The sequence below is a fragment of the Eptesicus fuscus genome, chromosome 5 (genome assembly GCF_027574615.1).
Source record: "Eptesicus fuscus isolate TK198812 chromosome 5, DD_ASM_mEF_20220401, whole genome shotgun sequence".
Taxonomy (NCBI): domain Eukaryota; kingdom Metazoa; phylum Chordata; class Mammalia; order Chiroptera; family Vespertilionidae; genus Eptesicus; species Eptesicus fuscus.
The window spans coordinates 11,936,902-11,954,849 of NC_072477.1; the positions used below are offsets into that span (position 1 = coordinate 11,936,902).

At 40.7% G+C, this 17,948-nt stretch overlaps 1 protein-coding gene across 4 annotated transcripts in view; it reads left to right on the plus strand.

The window, feature by feature from the left end:
* GALC (galactosylceramidase) overlaps positions 1-17,948 on the plus strand; it is a 127,411-nt gene that overhangs the window by 29,616 nt on the left and 79,847 nt on the right. The window contains exons 13-18 of one of the 4 annotated variants that reach the window (XR_008556055.1): positions 1,413-1,563; positions 3,743-3,923; positions 7,047-7,210; positions 8,657-8,733; positions 12,301-12,806; positions 13,159-13,776. Coding sequence is in view for 3 of the 4 variants with exons in the window: in XM_028155839.2 (XP_028011640.2) it covers positions 1,413-1,563; positions 3,743-3,923; positions 7,047-7,210; positions 8,657-8,733; positions 12,301-12,447 (720 nt within the window). In the remaining variant the exon portion in view is untranslated. The other 3 variants (XM_028155839.2, XM_054715846.1, XM_054715847.1) reach the window with 3 other exon arrangements.

The window sequence follows — 17,948 nt, forward strand, 5'->3', positions numbered from 1 at the left end:
GACGAAAATCTGGTAATTATTTATATCCTGTGAACCCATTAGCCACTCTCAATGATTGAACATGCATTAATATTAAATCCGGAAAAAAAAAGAACAGTCTGTTTTATTTGTACAACAATTTCTAGAAATAGCATAATAAAATTGATTTTCCCCACAGGAAAAATAGTATCATTTGGGGTTATTTCTGAGCCGGAATATGGTGTTAGATATTTCGTAGATCTGACCAATAATTTATTATTAAAGCAAAGATAGAATAGAACCCCCTTTAGTTCAAAGTAGAAAGAAAACTGCTCAGATTTCACGGAATAGGCATACATCAAGTGCCTACATTAATTGTACACTAGGCTACTTTTGGCACACAGCAGGTAAGACAGAGGAAGTGTTTTCATAGGTCACACACTGGGCGAGGAGCACTGGAGAAATATTACCTCTTTCAATCCTCACAGAAGCCCTAGGAAGTATGCATAGTTTTGCCTCATTTTGTAGATGAGGATATTGTGACTTAAAGAGATGAATTTGCTAAGATCATAAATGTGTTATAAACCTAAGTTGCTAATTGAAATATATATTGAATATAGAATGAGTTGAACTTTTTTTTTTTCTTAACAGTAAAAGGTTTTCTGTGACTAACACCTGAGTCACCAGTGAGATTTTATGGATTTTTCTACCTTAGTAAAAAATTAGTAAAGTCTTAAATAGTAAATAAGCAGATCTCTTAGTTATGTGTATTGAATATGTACAGGGTTGGACAAAAGTAGGCTTACAGTTGGCAATATGTGAAACAACTTATTCTTGTATTTTATTTGTTAATTACTATATTATTTTCCATACACACAACTGTAAACCCACTTTTGCCCCACCCTGTATATAATTATATGTAGACATAAACACATATAAAGTGTTACATATACATATATGTATACATATATGCAATTTTTATTATAGACAATGATGTTATATTTAAAACACACACATGTACAAGGGTGGGCAAAAGTCAGTTTACAGTTGTTAGTATGCAAAAATTTTTTCTTATATTATTATTAATTTTTATATTATTTTCCATATAAGTGACTGTAAGCCTACTTTTGCCTACCCCTGTACAAACTTTAAGGAACTTAGAGTCTAATGGAAAATAACACACTAATAGAAGTAGATTTTGGGATCATCTAGTCCTTCCTTTGATGCAGTGAAATTCTTTAAAAAATGCTTTCTATGAAGAAGAATCTTACAAACTCTTCAAAATAACTTGAAATTCTTTTGGAGGGCCTTGATCTAGGGTGTGTCCTTTACAAGTGGTTAGGAAGTTCTAACAGAAATGAGTTTGGCTTACCTTTGAGCCTGTGTTTTAAAAGACATTTTGCCCAAATGAGATGAGCTAAAGCCCTGGCCTTGACACCACGTTTTCTTTTTAGCTCCTCGACAGCAGCGGCAGCTTCACAGTGGAGCTGCAAGAGGACGAGCTGTTCACACTCACCACTCTCACCACCGGCAGCAAAGGCAGCTACCCGCCGCCTCCCAAGTCCCAGCCCTTCCCACCCATCTACACGGATGACTTCAACGTTGGTGAGTTTCCTTCACTACAACTTTAGCTTGGTTCCCATTTTTATCAGTTGTGGAGAGATTCTACCTGTGAAACCAGTGTGTGACGGAGAGCTGTGAAAAGTGCATTCATTTAGCTCTAAGTCTCTTATCTTTTACTAGAGGCCCAGTGCACGTCCCCTCAGCCCAGCCTGCACCCTGCACCCTGCACCAATCCAGGACCCCTTGGGACATCCCTCTCACAATCCTGGACCACTGGCTCCTAATTGCTCACCTGCCTGCCTGCCTGATCGCCTCTAACTGCCCCCCCCAGCCCCCGCCCCCAGCCAGCCTGGTCGCCCCATGCAGCCTGCTGTTCAGTTGTTTGGTCATCCCTCACTAACCCCCCTGCCGGCCTGGTTTCCCCATGCAGCCTGCTTGTTGAGTCCTTTGGTTGTCCCTCACTAACCGCCCTGCCAGCCTGGTCGTAGGCAGCCATCTTGTGAGGGCATGAGGTTTAATTTGCATATTACCTCTTTATTATATAGGATGTTACTTCAGGGTGAATCTCTACTTGAAGACCCTGTATTTTTCAATGCCAGCAAAAGCCTCGAGGTCATTGTCAGGATGAAAGAATTATAACTAGTTTTTGGTGAAACTTAAGATTTGTTGCACTGCTACTGCCCCTTGCCCATGTCTCATGAAAGCTTTCGTCCTTTATGTAGAATTTAAGGCACATTCACATCTGTCCTCCCATAGTGCTAGTGGACTGAGTGCTTGTGGGCAGTTGCTCTATCCTTGGGTAATCCAACTCATTGTCCCTCTAGTGTGCCCAGGGGGTTTTATGTGTGTGCTCTCCTGAATTTCTGGGAAGATCTGTCCTGCTGCTGTTAGAAAAGCTTTTGATTATTAGGAAATTTAGGAAATCTTGCAAATGTAGGAAAAGGGTTGGTAATTTAGTCATTGTATTCCTAGATCCCTCAGTAATCGACAAGACTTGGTGACTAGTAGGTGTGGGTGCATAGCATCATGGACCTCACAGACAGGGTCAGGTTCTCTGCTCCTAGGATCCACAGGTGGAGGGGACTCCCAGACTCCTACACCCCTGCCCAGTGGTCCCTGCCAGGGTCTCAGCTCCTTCCCCAGGAGTATAAGGCCCTTTGCACTGTGCACTGAGTCCTCTCAATCATTAGGATAAACCAGGCAACAGGGACCCTCCCTCCACAGCAGAGCGTGGTGCTGTTTTCTTACAAGTCCCTGAAATGGCCTCCAGTATCTTGGCGTCAGGCGCAGCCCTCTGTCTGCAACAGTAACCCTCCTTGCGTTCGGTCAGGAGGGGTCAGCATGGGACATGGCCTGTGGGCACCCCGACCATTTATTCTGTGACCTGCAGATGGAAGGCAATCCTCACCCTTCCAATCTAAAATACACGGAAACGGAAATTAAACGCCAGAGGCCAGGCTTCAGAACTACTTAATAGGGTTCTTAATGTCTCAAATGATGTGGCGAATGTGAAAACACTTGGAAAATCATGAAGTGAGAAATTGCTGTGAGATATTATGACTAAAATTGCTTATCTAGTGCCTTCAACATGGTAAGACTATAATTTAATAAAACTAAGAAGGGATTGATAGCTTAGGCTCAACACGGATTTTTTTTTTTTTTTCCATTTTCGAAATAGAAAATTTGTGATTTCTAAATCCTGTGTTTGGTATCGTGAGCCTTTTCTAATGTTCTCTCAGCTGATGACAGTGAGCAGTGACTTAGAACCTTGTCTGACAGATATTAGAAATAACAAAACCGTCTCTTGTTGAGTCCTGGTCAGGGCTGGCTTATGTCTGCACTTTGTATACACACTTTATTCTCTGTCCTCCTCCCACTTCGAAATGAGGAAACTGGGAGACAGGGGAGTGGAGCACCTTGCCCAGGGCCAGACTAGAACTTGAACCCAGGTCTGCCTTCCTCCAGCATTCATGGTCTTTCCCCTTCAGCAGGTGCACAGGTTAAAGTCTGTATGTCACCACGATCTTATTGATATTAAATAATGACAGCGTAAAATCAATATCTCATTATTAACCTCAACCCTAAACTCTGACCGGTTGTAAGTTTCACTTCCTTGTTTGGAACTTTTCAGCAGTGTTTTGAAATGTACCGTAAAATCTCCGGGAGAAAATGTTCTGTGAGGATTTGATATTAAACAGAGAATTTATTATATTCTGAACAGAATACCCGTTTTTCAGTGAAGCCCCGAATTTTGCTGACCAGACGGGCGTGTTTGAATACTTTATGAATTCGGAAGACCCCGGCGAGCACCGCTTCACGCTGCGCCAAGTTCTCAATCAGCGACCCATTACGTGGGCTGCGGACGCGGCCAGCACCATCAGCATTATCGGGGATTACAAGTGGTACGTGATGCTGGCCTTCTTGACGTAGATCTGACTGCAGTAACCTTGTGCTGTTGGGTACATTCTGAAACAGAGACTTGTCCACCCTCCTCCTGTCCAGGCACCCAATAGGTGTGTGATAGTTATGGAATATTCTGGTGACCCCAAAGTAGCAAATCGTTTTTGCGGTGTCAGTTTCCTTCCCTCAAATTTGCCCAGTTTAGTAGTAATTATTCCAGTAACAGAAGATTTTAATACAAAAATTGGGGACTTTTGGACCAAAATCGTAATTTAGCATTTATTTACACACTGTAATTTGAGTGGCTGTTTTTGGTTTGTTTTTTGAGCTGGTGGTGCCACCTGCTGGGTTTATACTAGAATTACACTATTCTAGCCTGTGACTGTAGATGGCAATCGTGAAAATTAGCTTTTAGTTGGATAGGGAATTCAACTCTTGTTTTTAGGCATCTGTTAAAGAGACAAGATGTATTTGTTTTTCACTTAAAATATAATGACCAAACCAAAACTCCTCTTCCCTGTTAAGTCAGTTATGGAATTTCAATGTACTGGTTATTATATCTGTTTTGGGTGTTTTTTTTTTTTTCTATTTTTCTTTTTAGCTGGTATAATTCCACTGTGAAACTGTTCTAGGTTTAGTGATACCAGCTATTAATGCCAAGCCTATCAAAGAGCCTATCTGCAGTTTGGAAATTGGACAGGATGGGGAATATAGTTCTGAAAAGAACCTTGAATTGTTTATCTGTGGAATGCTGCAGAAAACCTTATCCCTTCTGTATTGCCTCTTTTCTGTTCAAAATCACAATTCTAGTTCCCAGCTCTGATACATCTTGAGAAGCTGTCAGCCATCCAGAGTTTCTGGGACCCTTACAGAGGTAATACGAAACACTGGTGTGAGTCCCCACAGCCACCTTATGAAAGAGGCCTCATCCTCCCAGCTTATAGATTGGGAAACTGAGGCTTCCGGGCGAGATTTTTCCATGATCCCACCCTGGTAAATTGCAGAACCACGTAAGAGGCCAGATCTCTCTGGTTCTGTAGCCCATGCTCTTTGGACCACACCTCACAGCCTCATTTTAATCGTCGTCTTCTTCCTCAGAGTAGGAAAGGGAACATTAGTGAGCTTTCTCTCTAGTTTTCTATGTGTGAATCACCTCTCAATGTGTGCACAGGGCCGCTGGTTCTTAGATCTGTGTTTGCAGTAGAACTTCCTCTCTGTCATGCTTACAAGTCGGTAAGTACCAGCACAGTAATTTAGGTAGACTTCCCCAGAGCGACTTAAGATTTTCCATTTTCTTAGTAAGCTTTGTTTGGGATCTGAAGACAATCACAAAGTTACCTTTGCCCTGTCTGGAGTGGCTCAGCTGGTTGGGTGTCGTCCTGTTGGATTCCTGGTCAGGGCACATGCCTGGTTGTGAGCTCTATCCCCGTAGGGCGTATGCAGGAGACAGCCAATCCATGTTTTACTCTCTTCCTCTCTTTTCCTCTCTCTAAAAATTAATTTAGAAAAATCTTTAGAAACACCAAAGAACCTCCCAAAGTTACCTTTTGGCTGCACACATCCAAACTCTACATCCCTTTGATCAAATTTGCTTAATATGTGGGCTGGGGTTTGTTCTCTCAGCACCACTGAGAGACCATGGCTATGGCAGAGTACACCACACTGTTACTCTACTTCATTCATTATCTGTAAAATTGCCTGTAAGTTCTGATGCAGGAATCACTTATTCTAGAATGGGACGGGACGTAAAAGAAAGGAAAATGTCCATCTTCTCTCACTCTAAATCAAATAATTTATGATGCGGACAGTATCTGTAGCACATTCGAACTCGAAGGAACCAGAAAAGAGGTAGGGATGTATTGATTACTAAGGGAGGACATACCTGAGAGACTGGCGTTACTTACTTAGCATTTGATTTTCCCCTAAAGTAGCCCAGCTCTGATTAGAGGGTTAAATGTGATTTCCCTTATTGTTGGATACCTGTTGTAGGTGCTTCTTTTTTATATTTTCATTTACATAGTAAAATTCTACTGTGCAAGTTTTACTGATAAAAAAATTATGTAAAGGCCACATAATTCTAGATCCAGTTTACCCCATTTCCAATATATTTTGGGGGCATTCTTAATTTTTATTTTAGGTAGATTGCTTGCTTTATTACTTGGCTATGGTCAGGCTTTCTTTCTTGTTTGCAGTTATGTTTTGAGTACAAGGTGAATTGTTTTCAGAGATCATGTTGGTTTGAGGTGGCTCGGTCGCTGCCTAAGGTATCTAGTAGCATTTATAAAAGCAAGCCTCGAGGAGAGTCAAGTCCTAGCCCTGATGGCTCCTGGTTGGCTGAATCTACTGTCGATTAGTCATCTCAGAGCCAGAGTTTTACTGCCTCTGTATAAACAGAGATGCTCTGTGGGAGAAAAGGGTTCTCGAGCTGGAATCCCCGGACCAGCAGCATCAGCATTACCTGGGAATCTGTTAGACAGCAGGTTCAAGGGGCCCACCCTCCACCTGCTCAGGTTAACAGGCCCTCCTGCTGGTCTCAGTGCCGCTCAGGTTGAAAACCCCAACTGTATAGTCTACATAGAGTTGGCTCTGTCTTTGCAGAGAAATTATTTTAGATCTTTCGTCTGGAGTTTTTAGGTCTTATTAGTGTTAAGTGTAAAACTTATTCCTCAAGTCATTGATGTTTTCCCAGAATCCCCTGCCATTGCTTTCACTGTTTATCTTTACTGATGGGAATGTAATAAACCTTTTTGTTCACAATTGTTGGGAGATTGCCTTTTATGAATTCCTAGAAAAATGGCTTCTTTTACTGTTACTTATTCTTAGGATGGATGAGACACTGTTATAGAGAGAAGAAATATAGTCTTAAGAAACTTAAAAACAGTAAATATTATTTTCAAGTAATTAATTAAAAGAGGCAATGAAATGAGTTGACTTTAGTCTTGTAAAACTTAAAGCCATCATCAATGAAGACTCTCAAAGCCCATTCTTGCTACAAGCACAGCCGTAGCAGATCATGTACTCACCTCCATTAGAGGTTTGGAAGCACGTGGGTGTGCAGTGATGCATCATTCTGCTATGCTCGGCATGGCATAATGGAAAGCCTAACCAACAGTTTCATTCTGCAGGTCCAATATGACCATCACGTGTGATGTTTACATAGAGACCCCTAGGAAGGGAGGTGTGTTCATTGCCGGAAGAGTAAATAAAGGTGGCATCTTGATTAGAAGTGCCAGAGGGATTTTCTTCTGGATTTTTGCAAATGGAACCTACAGAGTTACAGGTGATCTGGGTAAGTGTCTTATTCTATAGCATGAGAGAGAGGCAACTTGTACGAAGCTTTCTCATATATTACAGAGTTGAGCTGGCAGTAAGGGTGGGATTTGCGTAGGTGGGGGTGAGGGTAGAGAGTGCTCAGGAAACGTAAGAAAAAGCCAGGAGGTGGCCGCTGTGCTTGTGGAAGTAGAAGGAGAGGGATTGGTATGCTTAAAATAGAGTAATCCTATTTCCTAATCTAGTTAATAAATTGAAAACACTGTGACTTTTCTCATTCATCTTAGCAGTCCTTGTTTTATGTAGAATAGTGTTTTATCCAGAACTAGTAGCCCTGCACACGAATCTGTGTGCCAGTAGCTCTCTGTGGGGCCTGGCCGCTCCGCACCCACTGCCCAGAGGCTCTCTGTGGCCCAGAGGCCCATCTGCAGCCGGGCACGGAACCCTTGCCTTGTCACTGTGGCGACTGGGGGACTCCAGCAGGGCTGAGAGGACTGAGCGCCACCATCTTGTGGCTATGGGCGCCGCCATCTTTGTGATGGAGTGATGGTTAATTTGCATATCACCCTTTTATTAGATAGGATAGGTGCTTAGACCAGGTTCAAGTTGAACTCCATCCAGTTCCCTTTGGTTTTGGATACACATTGCTCTGTTGAAACTAGACCTTGTGGTGGTAGCTCTGCTTGGTTCTTAGTCTCCTGCTTTTCCTCTTGCATTAATAAAAAATTCTATAGTTTTCTGCTCTCCACCTCTTCCTAAGGGCTCCATAAGTAAAATAAAAATGAAACAGGAAGTGGGTAATAAGGACATGAGAGTAGAAATTGCATAAGCATAGCGTGACTGATCTAGAAGGTACCTCACATTTTCCAATCCAAGAGCCAGAGAGGTTAATTGATTTGCCCCAGGTCTCAAAATGAGTTAGCGGCAGAATAGGAACTAAGAATTTAAATTTGTGTCTTTAGTCCCTACTGCTCTGTGTTTTAAACTACCCTCTTGGTCTCATCCTGGGTTTTTTCTCAGGCACTCAAATATAGTAATAACAGCCCAAATTAGCTCATTATTTTCTCTCTCTGATTCTCAGTGAATGCTGTTATCATGTAATCGGTTACACCAGCTAGAAATCTTATGGTAGTCTTTTAATCCTCCTCCTGTCCTTCATATTTAGTCCAATCAGGTAAAAGTGTACCGCGGAACTATAGAAGCTAATGTGTTATATGATAGTTGGTTTGTGAGTTTATTTCTACTGGTTCTCTGGTGATTTTGCAGATAGTATGTGGTCCAGAGTAGGATCTCAATATGTGCTTATAGAATTCATGCTCGAATGAAAGATGTTTTGTTTTAAGTCATTTGTAGATCTGGAAACGTAGATGTTTATTAAGGTCGATTCTATTACATACAAAAGCCACCTGAGAGCCCCCACTGAGTTATGTGATTCTGTGATTTAGATAACCTTTTTGTGTTGCAGCTGGATGGCTCATATATGCTGTAGGGCAAGTTGAGGTTACAGCACAAGAATGGTATACACTCACTTTAACTATTAAGGTAAGTATTGCTGATCAGCATGCCTGGAGGTAAGATGTTCTTCTCTTGTCCCCTTCTAGCATTTTCTGTGAATAGATGGGGGAGGGGGAGGGAGGAGGAGATAAATAATGGAAATAGGCAGAAAGTCTGGCATGATACCAGCAAACCACCACTCCCTGGAATAATCGTATGTGTCAGGGTAAACCCACAGGAGTGCCATCAGCTGTTGACTTTATCACCCCAATAATTGAACTGTTTTTTCAAGTTTGCTTGAATGAAGATTATCATTGGAGCTTATAGGTTTAAGCAAAGTCCCATAACTTTATTTTTGATGGTTGAATATAATTTGGTTTTTGACTGTAAGCACAATATTTTCAAAGTTGGTTTCCATGAATATATTTGTCAGAGAAGATACCAGGTTCATTGAAGTACCATGGGCCTCTAAGAATATTTGTCAGAATCACTGGTTGATCATGAATTGTTGATTGACATGCTTCTAAGGGATGCTCTATGGAGAAATTCTTCTGTATAAACATGCTTCTCTCTGCCAAGATAGTCCTGGCATAACGTTGTTCACGTTATAATAGATATTAAAAAATGGAATTCAGAGAACTTTTTGAACTTGTTCTCTTCCCTTACCCAATCACCAAAATTACAATACTAAATTTTCAGGAAGTACCAATATGCATGGACCATCATCGTTTACTTAACTATACATACTTGATGGGCATAACTTTGTTCCCAGTTCTTTCCTTGTACGGGGAACTGAGGCAGTAAGGGATGCCGTTTTGCAGATAGGGGGAGAAATCTTTTACATGCCTCTTGGGGTACACATGTTCTATTATTTGTTTAGGCAGATATTTAGAGGTGGAATTGCATTTTAAATTTTAACAGATACTACCCTCTTGCTAGCCAAACTGTATCAATTTTATAGCATTTATAATAATATTTGATATTATCAAGTTTTAAAGATTTTTTTCAAACTAATAGATATGATTTATATTTCATTGATAGTTAGGGCGGTTGTACATTTTATATTTATTGGTCATTTGTATTTTATATTCTCTGAAGTTACCCATTGAATACTTTCCTGATTTTCCTACTGTGTTGTCTTTTTCTGATGGACCTATATGAGTTTATTATATATTCTGGATAGTAACCCATTGTCTGTTATATGTGTTACAGATATTTTCTCCTGTTTTCTTGTTCTCATGATTTGTATTTTAATTTTGCTTATGGTGTGTTTCATGAATAGAAATTTAAAATTTTGGTATTATCAAATATTTCACATTTTCTTTATTTGTTTTATATTTTGTTTAAGAAGGTGTCCCTTTTCTTTAGGTTAGGAGCTTTTCTCCCTGCGCCCAAACTAAATAAAGTTTGGGATGCGTTTTACGTTTAACTCTTTAATCCATCTGGAATTTATTTGTGAATTATAAGGTGAAGAGCCCGATATCATCTTTTTAAGTAAATGGATAGCTATCATCATTTATTATATAGAATTTTGCCCATGATTTGAAGACTGCATTTTTTGATGTAATAAATCATCACGTGCACGTGGGCTTGTTTCTGAACATTTCTCTGTTCTTTATATTGCTCTGTTTGTCTATTATCCTATACTAGAGGCCCAGTGCATGAAATTCATGCATGAGTAGGGTCCCTAGACCTGGCCTAGCAAGCGATCGAACTTCCGGTCGAACTCCCGAGGGAACACTTTGCATATTAGCCTTTTTTATCTATATATATATATATATATATATATATATATATATATATATACACACACACACACACACACGCATATATATATATACATATATGTGTATATATATATGTATATACACACACACACACACACACACATATATATACACTTTGCATTTTAGCCTTTTATATATATAGATAATAAAAGGTTAATATGCAAATCGGCTGAATGGTGGAATGACTGGTTGCTATGATGCACACTGACCACCAGGGGGCAGACGCTCAATGCAGGAACTGCACCCTGGTGGTCAGTGTGCTCTCACAGGGGGAGCGCCACTCAGCCAGAAGCCGGGCTCACGGCTGGCAAGCGCAGCGGCGGTGGTGGGAGCCTGTCCTGCCTCCACGGCAGTTGGACATCCCCCGAGGGCTCCCGGACTGTGAGAGGGCGCAGGCCAGGCTGAGGTACCACCCCCACCGAGTGCATGAATCTCATGAACCGGGCCTCTTGTTTTATTTATAAAAACAGGTGGCTAGCCTGTGGGCCATAGTTGGCTGACTCTTGTTCTTAAGGCAGTGAACTTGTAGATAAGTCAATAAATAAAATTATGAATAACAAAATGGAATAACGAGATAAAGTAGCTTACCTGATTGGATTTTCTCGATAGAGAGGTCAGGCGAGACCTCTTGGAGTGGGCGATGTTTGATCTGAGGGTGCCACTGGGAATGGCCAGTGTGAGGAGCAGCTCGGCCAGGTTGGCTGATGCCTAGGGAGTGGTGGTGGGGGGAGGGGCGGGCGGCGAGGAGAGGAGGTACTGTTAGATAGGTGTTGTGCTTAATATGATTTGTGTATGTGAGTCCCTTGGGTCTGTGTTAATAGTCCCTAAGTGGCAGGAGATGTTTAATGAGCACTTCTAGAGCTGAGGTGGCTGTGCATGTGTGTAGTAACAGGGATGCGTGTGGACAGCTAGGATTCGATTCCAAGCTCTGCTGGTAAATCTTGACTTTGGTTTTTAATCTTCAGTGTGAGTGTCTCCATCTGTAAAATGAAAAAGCTAAATTGAAGTCTATTGCATTATAGACTTAAAAACAGATTTAATTTTAGTTCTTGGCCTCGTGCTTTGGATCTTTAGCTCTTCATCCTTTGAAATTAGCTAGTTTGAAATGTTTAGCTGTAATTGCACGCTGTGAATATATGCTCATAAATGTACTATAATAATGATAATGAGCGCCGGCTAGCATTTACTCACCGTGTGCCAGGCCCTTAGCTAAGTAGGAATGGCAGCCGCTTGAAGAGGATGTTACTTTATCTTTCTCTATCAGTGACCAGTAAGTCATTTCTATGGGACTTCCCTTCTTACTGCCCCTGGCAGTCATCACTGATGGTGGCTAGTTTTATCACTAAGGGTGGGCTCGTCATACGACTTTGAAGTTACATTCTGTACACTGGGACAGAAAGGACTTACATATATGGACATTTTGGTTCCATCAGTCATGTATGCCCACGACCCATGCACCTACAACCACTTGTAAAAAACAAATGTGTTTTTCTTTTATTTCAGTAGGCTCTTGTCTAAAATTTTATAATAATGTTATGAGGAGTTTCACATTTCTGTGGGTTTTACAGCATTTAGGTGGAGTCCAAGGAAATATTGTGATATTCCTTGTGCCTTGGAAACTATTTACATAGGTAGATAAGAATTTCCTCGGAGAACATTGTTCCTATATTTCAAACTTTTGTTCCAACACTTGGAATTGTTTCCCTGCAGTAAGTCTTAAGTGAGGAGGGTGTTTGCTCCATTAAGTGGGTGGGCCACAGGTTATTAAGAAATGGACTCTGGACAATCATTTTCATATGTCTTCAAGGGTCGCCTTTCTTGCCCCCAGGGTCATCTCTCCTCCGGCACGTTGAATGGCAAGCTTCTGTGGTCAGAGGTCCCAGTGAATTTCCCCAAGAATGGCTGGGCTGCGATTGGAACTCACTCCTTTGATTTTGCACAGTTTGACAACTTTCACGTGGATGCCACACCCTAATATTCACAGAGCACCGTAGAACACTCTTTGGATTTTTTTTCTTTCTTTTTGGTTTGGTTCAGAGCCAATTCTTTTTTTTTTTTTTTTTTTGATGGATTGATATATAAGCCTTTGGAGGCTAAAAATAATGAAGAGTAAATGAGGAAGAAATATGTTTTTATTTGATCATGTGGAAGATATTTTTAGAACCGGTTCCAAGGGGAAAAACAGGTGAATCTTTAACATCACCTGGTGTGTACCCTACTCTTCAAATGGTACATTGGTTCCACCCCTAGGAGGGCTTTGGGTGGTCCAGACCTTGACACTTGGTGTCACTGCTGAGACCGCCCTCGTCATCTTATTTGGAAGTGATCATGCAGGTGATAATAACTTGATTATCACAGAAATGTATTTATTCATGCTGATGTGTGTCTAAGTGAGCTGATGTCTTTGTCTTAAACTAAAGAACACTAGAAATGCTGCTTTTTGAAGACCACTTCAATGTGTTATTCTAAAAAGTACTTTTTATTTTCCTTTTTTATGATGATGGTTTTAAATTATAGATATGATGAATGGAATGATTTGAAAATTGTCTCCTTAATAAACTACCTCTAAAGCCATTTCTGCAATAATAAATAATAGATTACTTGGGTTATCTGCATTTTAAAAAATTCTTTCAGATCCACTTTTAGTCATATAACCTTATAACCCTCTGTTATAACATTTCCCCAGGTGGGCCGGAAGGAGGAAGAAAATACCCTACAGCCAATGCTGTACGTGGGTCTAAAGATGAAATTGAAGGAAATTTTCTTGAATCATTTCATGTGCTTTTCCTGGTTTGTCTTCTCATGGGTCACTGGGAAGAGATTAAAAGAGTCCATGAATGAATTTTTTTTATCTGCTTGTATGCAGAAGAAGGGGGGCACTTAGCTAGTTGCTAATGCCTAGAATTGGATCTAATATTTTGTGTGGTTAGATGCATTTATGTCATATACTACCAATGCATTTATAGTTAAGTATGGGTGAGCATATTTGTCATGCAGTATAGTTTATGTTTAAGAATTAGTGTACGTCCTAGAAACAACTCAGTCATTCATGTGGATAAAGTAAATTCTGGAATTCTTTGGAAAGTTTAAAGCTTCAATGAACCGATTCTTCAATTTTGAAATTTATAATCGTTTCATATAGGCTAAACTGACATGAAATTTTGTATTACTATTAAACTCAAGAAACGAAATATTAGAATAAATCAGATTACAGAGAAAAAATTTAAATTTAAACCATGTCTAAGTGATTTCCAGTTCAGTCCCTACATATTTTTAAAAAACTAACTTTACTGAAGTATAACTTACATACAATAAAATGTTATTATTTTAAGTATACAGTTCAATGAGTCTTGATTAAAGGATACATTCATGTAATCAACACCCCAAACCAAAATACCAAACATTTCCATCACTCCAGAAAGCTCTCTTGTATACCTGTGCAGTATTTCCTCTCACGCCCCATCTCAGGAACCCATTGATCTGACTTCTGCCACTACTGATAAATTTACTTTGTTCCTAAACACATTAGAAGTGGCACCAGATGCTGTGTACTATTTTGTGAAGGATTTATTTCATTCAACATAAATTCCGTGACTTGTAAATCCGTGTTTATTCAATTCAAATCTTGCTTAGTAAAGAGGTAATTGCTTTCTAAGTCAATGTGGTTTGCCCCCGACCTGCCCTTGTTTCTCATACTGAACATGATCATACGAAGCCTTGTACATTTTAACTCCAGTGAAATATGGCTTCATCAAGTGAAATCACTTTGCAAGTGGTATTTTACTTCGTCTTAAGTAACATAGACACGCTTAAATTCCATTCTTCCATTATATGTGACCTGCTTAGAAAGGACTGTCTATCACACAGCACTGCTAGTAATATTTTAAATTATCATGTTGTCAAAACATTGCGATAAGCTAGATTAGAATCAGGAGGTAAGATTTAGAAACCAGTGTTCTATAGTTTTTGCTCAGAGGTGGATTCTTCCTAACATTTTCCTTTTGTCTTGTTAATATGTTACTTTCACTTGAAAGAAAGCCTGGTTTTCCTTGTATGTCAGAAGCATTATAATTTCATTATATTCTGAACATAGTTTTTTTTTTTTTTGCTTAATTAAAGCTCATGGGTAAGTTGAAGCTGTTCTAAAACACATTCTCCTCCTCTTCCTCTAGCTCCTTCTCCTCTTCCCCCATCCCCTCCTCTCCCTCCATCTCATCTTTCTCCATCTCCTCCTCCTCATTGCTCCCCCCTCTCCTACTCTTTCCCTCCTCCTTTCCTTCTCCTCCTGTCCCTCTTCCTTTTCCAACTTCTTCTTCCTTTCTCCTCCTCTCCTTCCTTCTCCAATGAAATTGAACTTGATGCTCCATAGCATTGGTAATTATTACTCAACTAAGAAAAATGCAGACACTTTGAGGGATGATGGGGGACTGTTGAACAAGACATTTGAAGTGATTTTGTTCCAACAGGATATTTATAGCTTTTACTTTCATGGGGAGAGGGAAACACTATAGAATTAAGTGATTTGAAGATTACACTGAAAAGACAGTTTACTGCTTTCTGCATCTGTTCAACAGATTGCACTGATTAATGTTTTTCAGTTGTGTGGTATGTATTTAACACAATGTGGGGAGTGTTTTTAAGCCCATATGTAATATTTTATACGCAAGGGGTACCGTGTGCTTTGGGAAGCACCTGGACTTTGGATCTGTGATTTTTGCTGCAGTGGATTCACTGCTGTGTTTGGTAACAAACAGACTGTCAGCCACTCAACTGGATGGCCCTGATAGACACAGGCAGAGGATACAATTTCCTGTAAGTACATGGTACTAGAACCTACCTGTGTGTTGATGGATGGCTCTGCAGTGTGAGGGACACAGTGGTATCCTCCCCAGGTGGGCCTGCACAGTTTCTGGCCCTGGAGGTCCACAGGGTTCCTCAGTTGCTCATGATGCTGTGTGAATATAGGGTCAGGCTGTTTACACATGGGAGGATTCGGGGTGTCTCTACCCTCTTGCCCCGTTCCAATTGCTGTGGAGACTAGATGTGTACTTGGCTCATCCCTAGATGTAACGGGTGACAATCCCAAACAATTTGAGAATATTTTGCAGGGCTGGGTGAGTTGAAGTTCGGTTTTTCAGGCAAGCACACACCTCCAGAGCTCTCTTCCCACACATCCTCTATGACCCATTCACACAGACTCTGGTTATTTTTGCAAGTAATTAAGGTTTGCACATAAAACAAAGACACTGTGATGAATAGTTTTATGTGTTAGCGTAACTAGGCCATGGTACCCAGCTATTTGGTTAAACATTATTCTAGATGTTTCCGTGAAGGTTATTTGTTTGTTTGTTTGAAGAGGTTAACATTTAAATCAGTAGACTTTGAGTAAAGCAGGTTTCCCTTCATAATGTGGGTGGGTCTTATCCAGTCAGTTAAATGATTAAAAAAAAAACCCAAAAACCCACCCAAAACCCCAAAACTGACTTTCCAGGGAGAAGGGGGAATCTTCCAGTGGGTTGCCTTTGGACTTAAACTGCCACTCTTACCTGGGTCTCCAGCTGCCGGCCTGCCCTACAGATTTGAACTTGCTAAGCCTCCACAATTGCGCGAGCCAATTCCTTGAAATAAATCTCTCTCTGTGTGTGTATATATCCTGGTGGTCCCGTTTCTCTGGAGAACCCTGTCTAATACAGATGCCTTATCCGAGTGAAAGTAGATAAACTCTTCTGTTTGGAGCGTTGCATTACATTTTCCAATAAAAATGTAACTTACAGCATGGGGATTTTGAGCTGTTTTCAGAGAGCATAGAAGAGTGCATGGGAAATATTCGATGACCATAAACATTGGTGAGTGACTGTTGAGTGAAAAACTTACAATTAGTGTAACTGGGATGACTTTCCCCCTAGTAGTGTAAATGATATAGGGACCATTAATTTAATCCTCTAAAGAGAGTGCACATGGCTTGCTGGGTCACGGTAATGCTTAAAGTCAAAAGTTTGTTTAAACAACTGACTCTTGAAAATCCCTCTTTTGCATGGTTCAGTAGCATTTTACTTCCCACATAGTCCTTTTTTTTATTTTTATTTTTTTTATTGCTGTTCATGAGGGGGAAAAGGGCTGGACCTTTCCTTCCCATTTAAGAAGATATGCTAGAAAGACCAACATATGTGTCATTAACTGGAATTTAGTAAAATTCTGACCAGAGTCACCAGAGAAGCTGGGAACTACAGCCTTGTAGCTGGGCTCCCGGACACTTCAAATAAAACTGGGGCTAAGTTATTAAGGGCGAAGGGGACTGTGCAGGTTGGAGCCAGTGACCTGCACTAAAATCTCAGTCTGTGGAAAGGCATGTTGCTAAGTTACTTTCAGTACTGCTTTATTCAAGCTGGTAGACCTGATCCTCATGGCTTTTTAGGGGAGGGGGGGGGGAACCACAATGAAAAACGCACACGCTGAACATGACTGTAACATGTCAGAGCCGGAGGGGTCTTAGACTTTGGCAGAGGAAGAGCCTGAAACCCTCAGAAGTGAGGTGACTTCAGTAGATGTTAAATGCATTGGGAAGGCTTCTTGGGAGCAGGGAGCCAGCATCTCAGCCTGTGTCCACACACATCCCTCTCTGCCATTTCAAGTTTCATGGAAGTCAGAAAGTTACCCAGCCCTGCAGTGCTGTGTTGTTGCCTTAACTGTGCAGATCCCTGCCATTTGGGAATCAGCGAGCCCAGACTCTTGCTGTGCCACTCACACTGTTTCTTCTTAAGCAGCAAAAAAGTCATTCCCATTTCTAGCATCTTGAAATAACAGCCGGCCTCTATGGAGAATTAGTTTGTAAGCCTCCATGGAAGCCGGGATCAAGGCTGATGACGCCCCACTGTGTCCATCGTGCCTAGCGTGGTCCTTGATGCATAACATATAATACAACAGATAAATAGCTGTTGGATGAATGGATGTAAGTGTTTACGAGGTGGCAGGCACTGCGTTAAGCACTTTTCATGAGTTATCTCATTCCATCCTCATAACAACCCCATGAGGTAGGTAATACTTGAAACTGAACCTTGAAAATGTGCCCAGGGATACAGACACAGTGAGTGTTGGCTCATGGATTAGTCTGTCTGACTCCATCCTGAATTACTAGGGAAGCTGGAGGCTTGGGGGTTGCTGTTGATTAGCATATGGAATGTAAAAGACTACCCTTAGGTTCAATATGGTGAATTTTAAAGGACTGACTGACATGTTATCCAGCACAAAAGATAAGTTACTTAGCTTTACAAAAAATAGAAGAATAAAATAGGAAAAACTGACCTGTTGGGTTGGCCAAAGATAACTGGGTATTGTGGAGAGTGGGTTGAGTGGAGAGTAGTTATTTCATAAAGTTTCTACCCTATCTTTTAAAAAAAAACACATTTTTATTGATTTCAGAGAGGAAAGGAGAGGCAAAGAGATAGAAACATCCATGATGAGAAAGATACATTGATT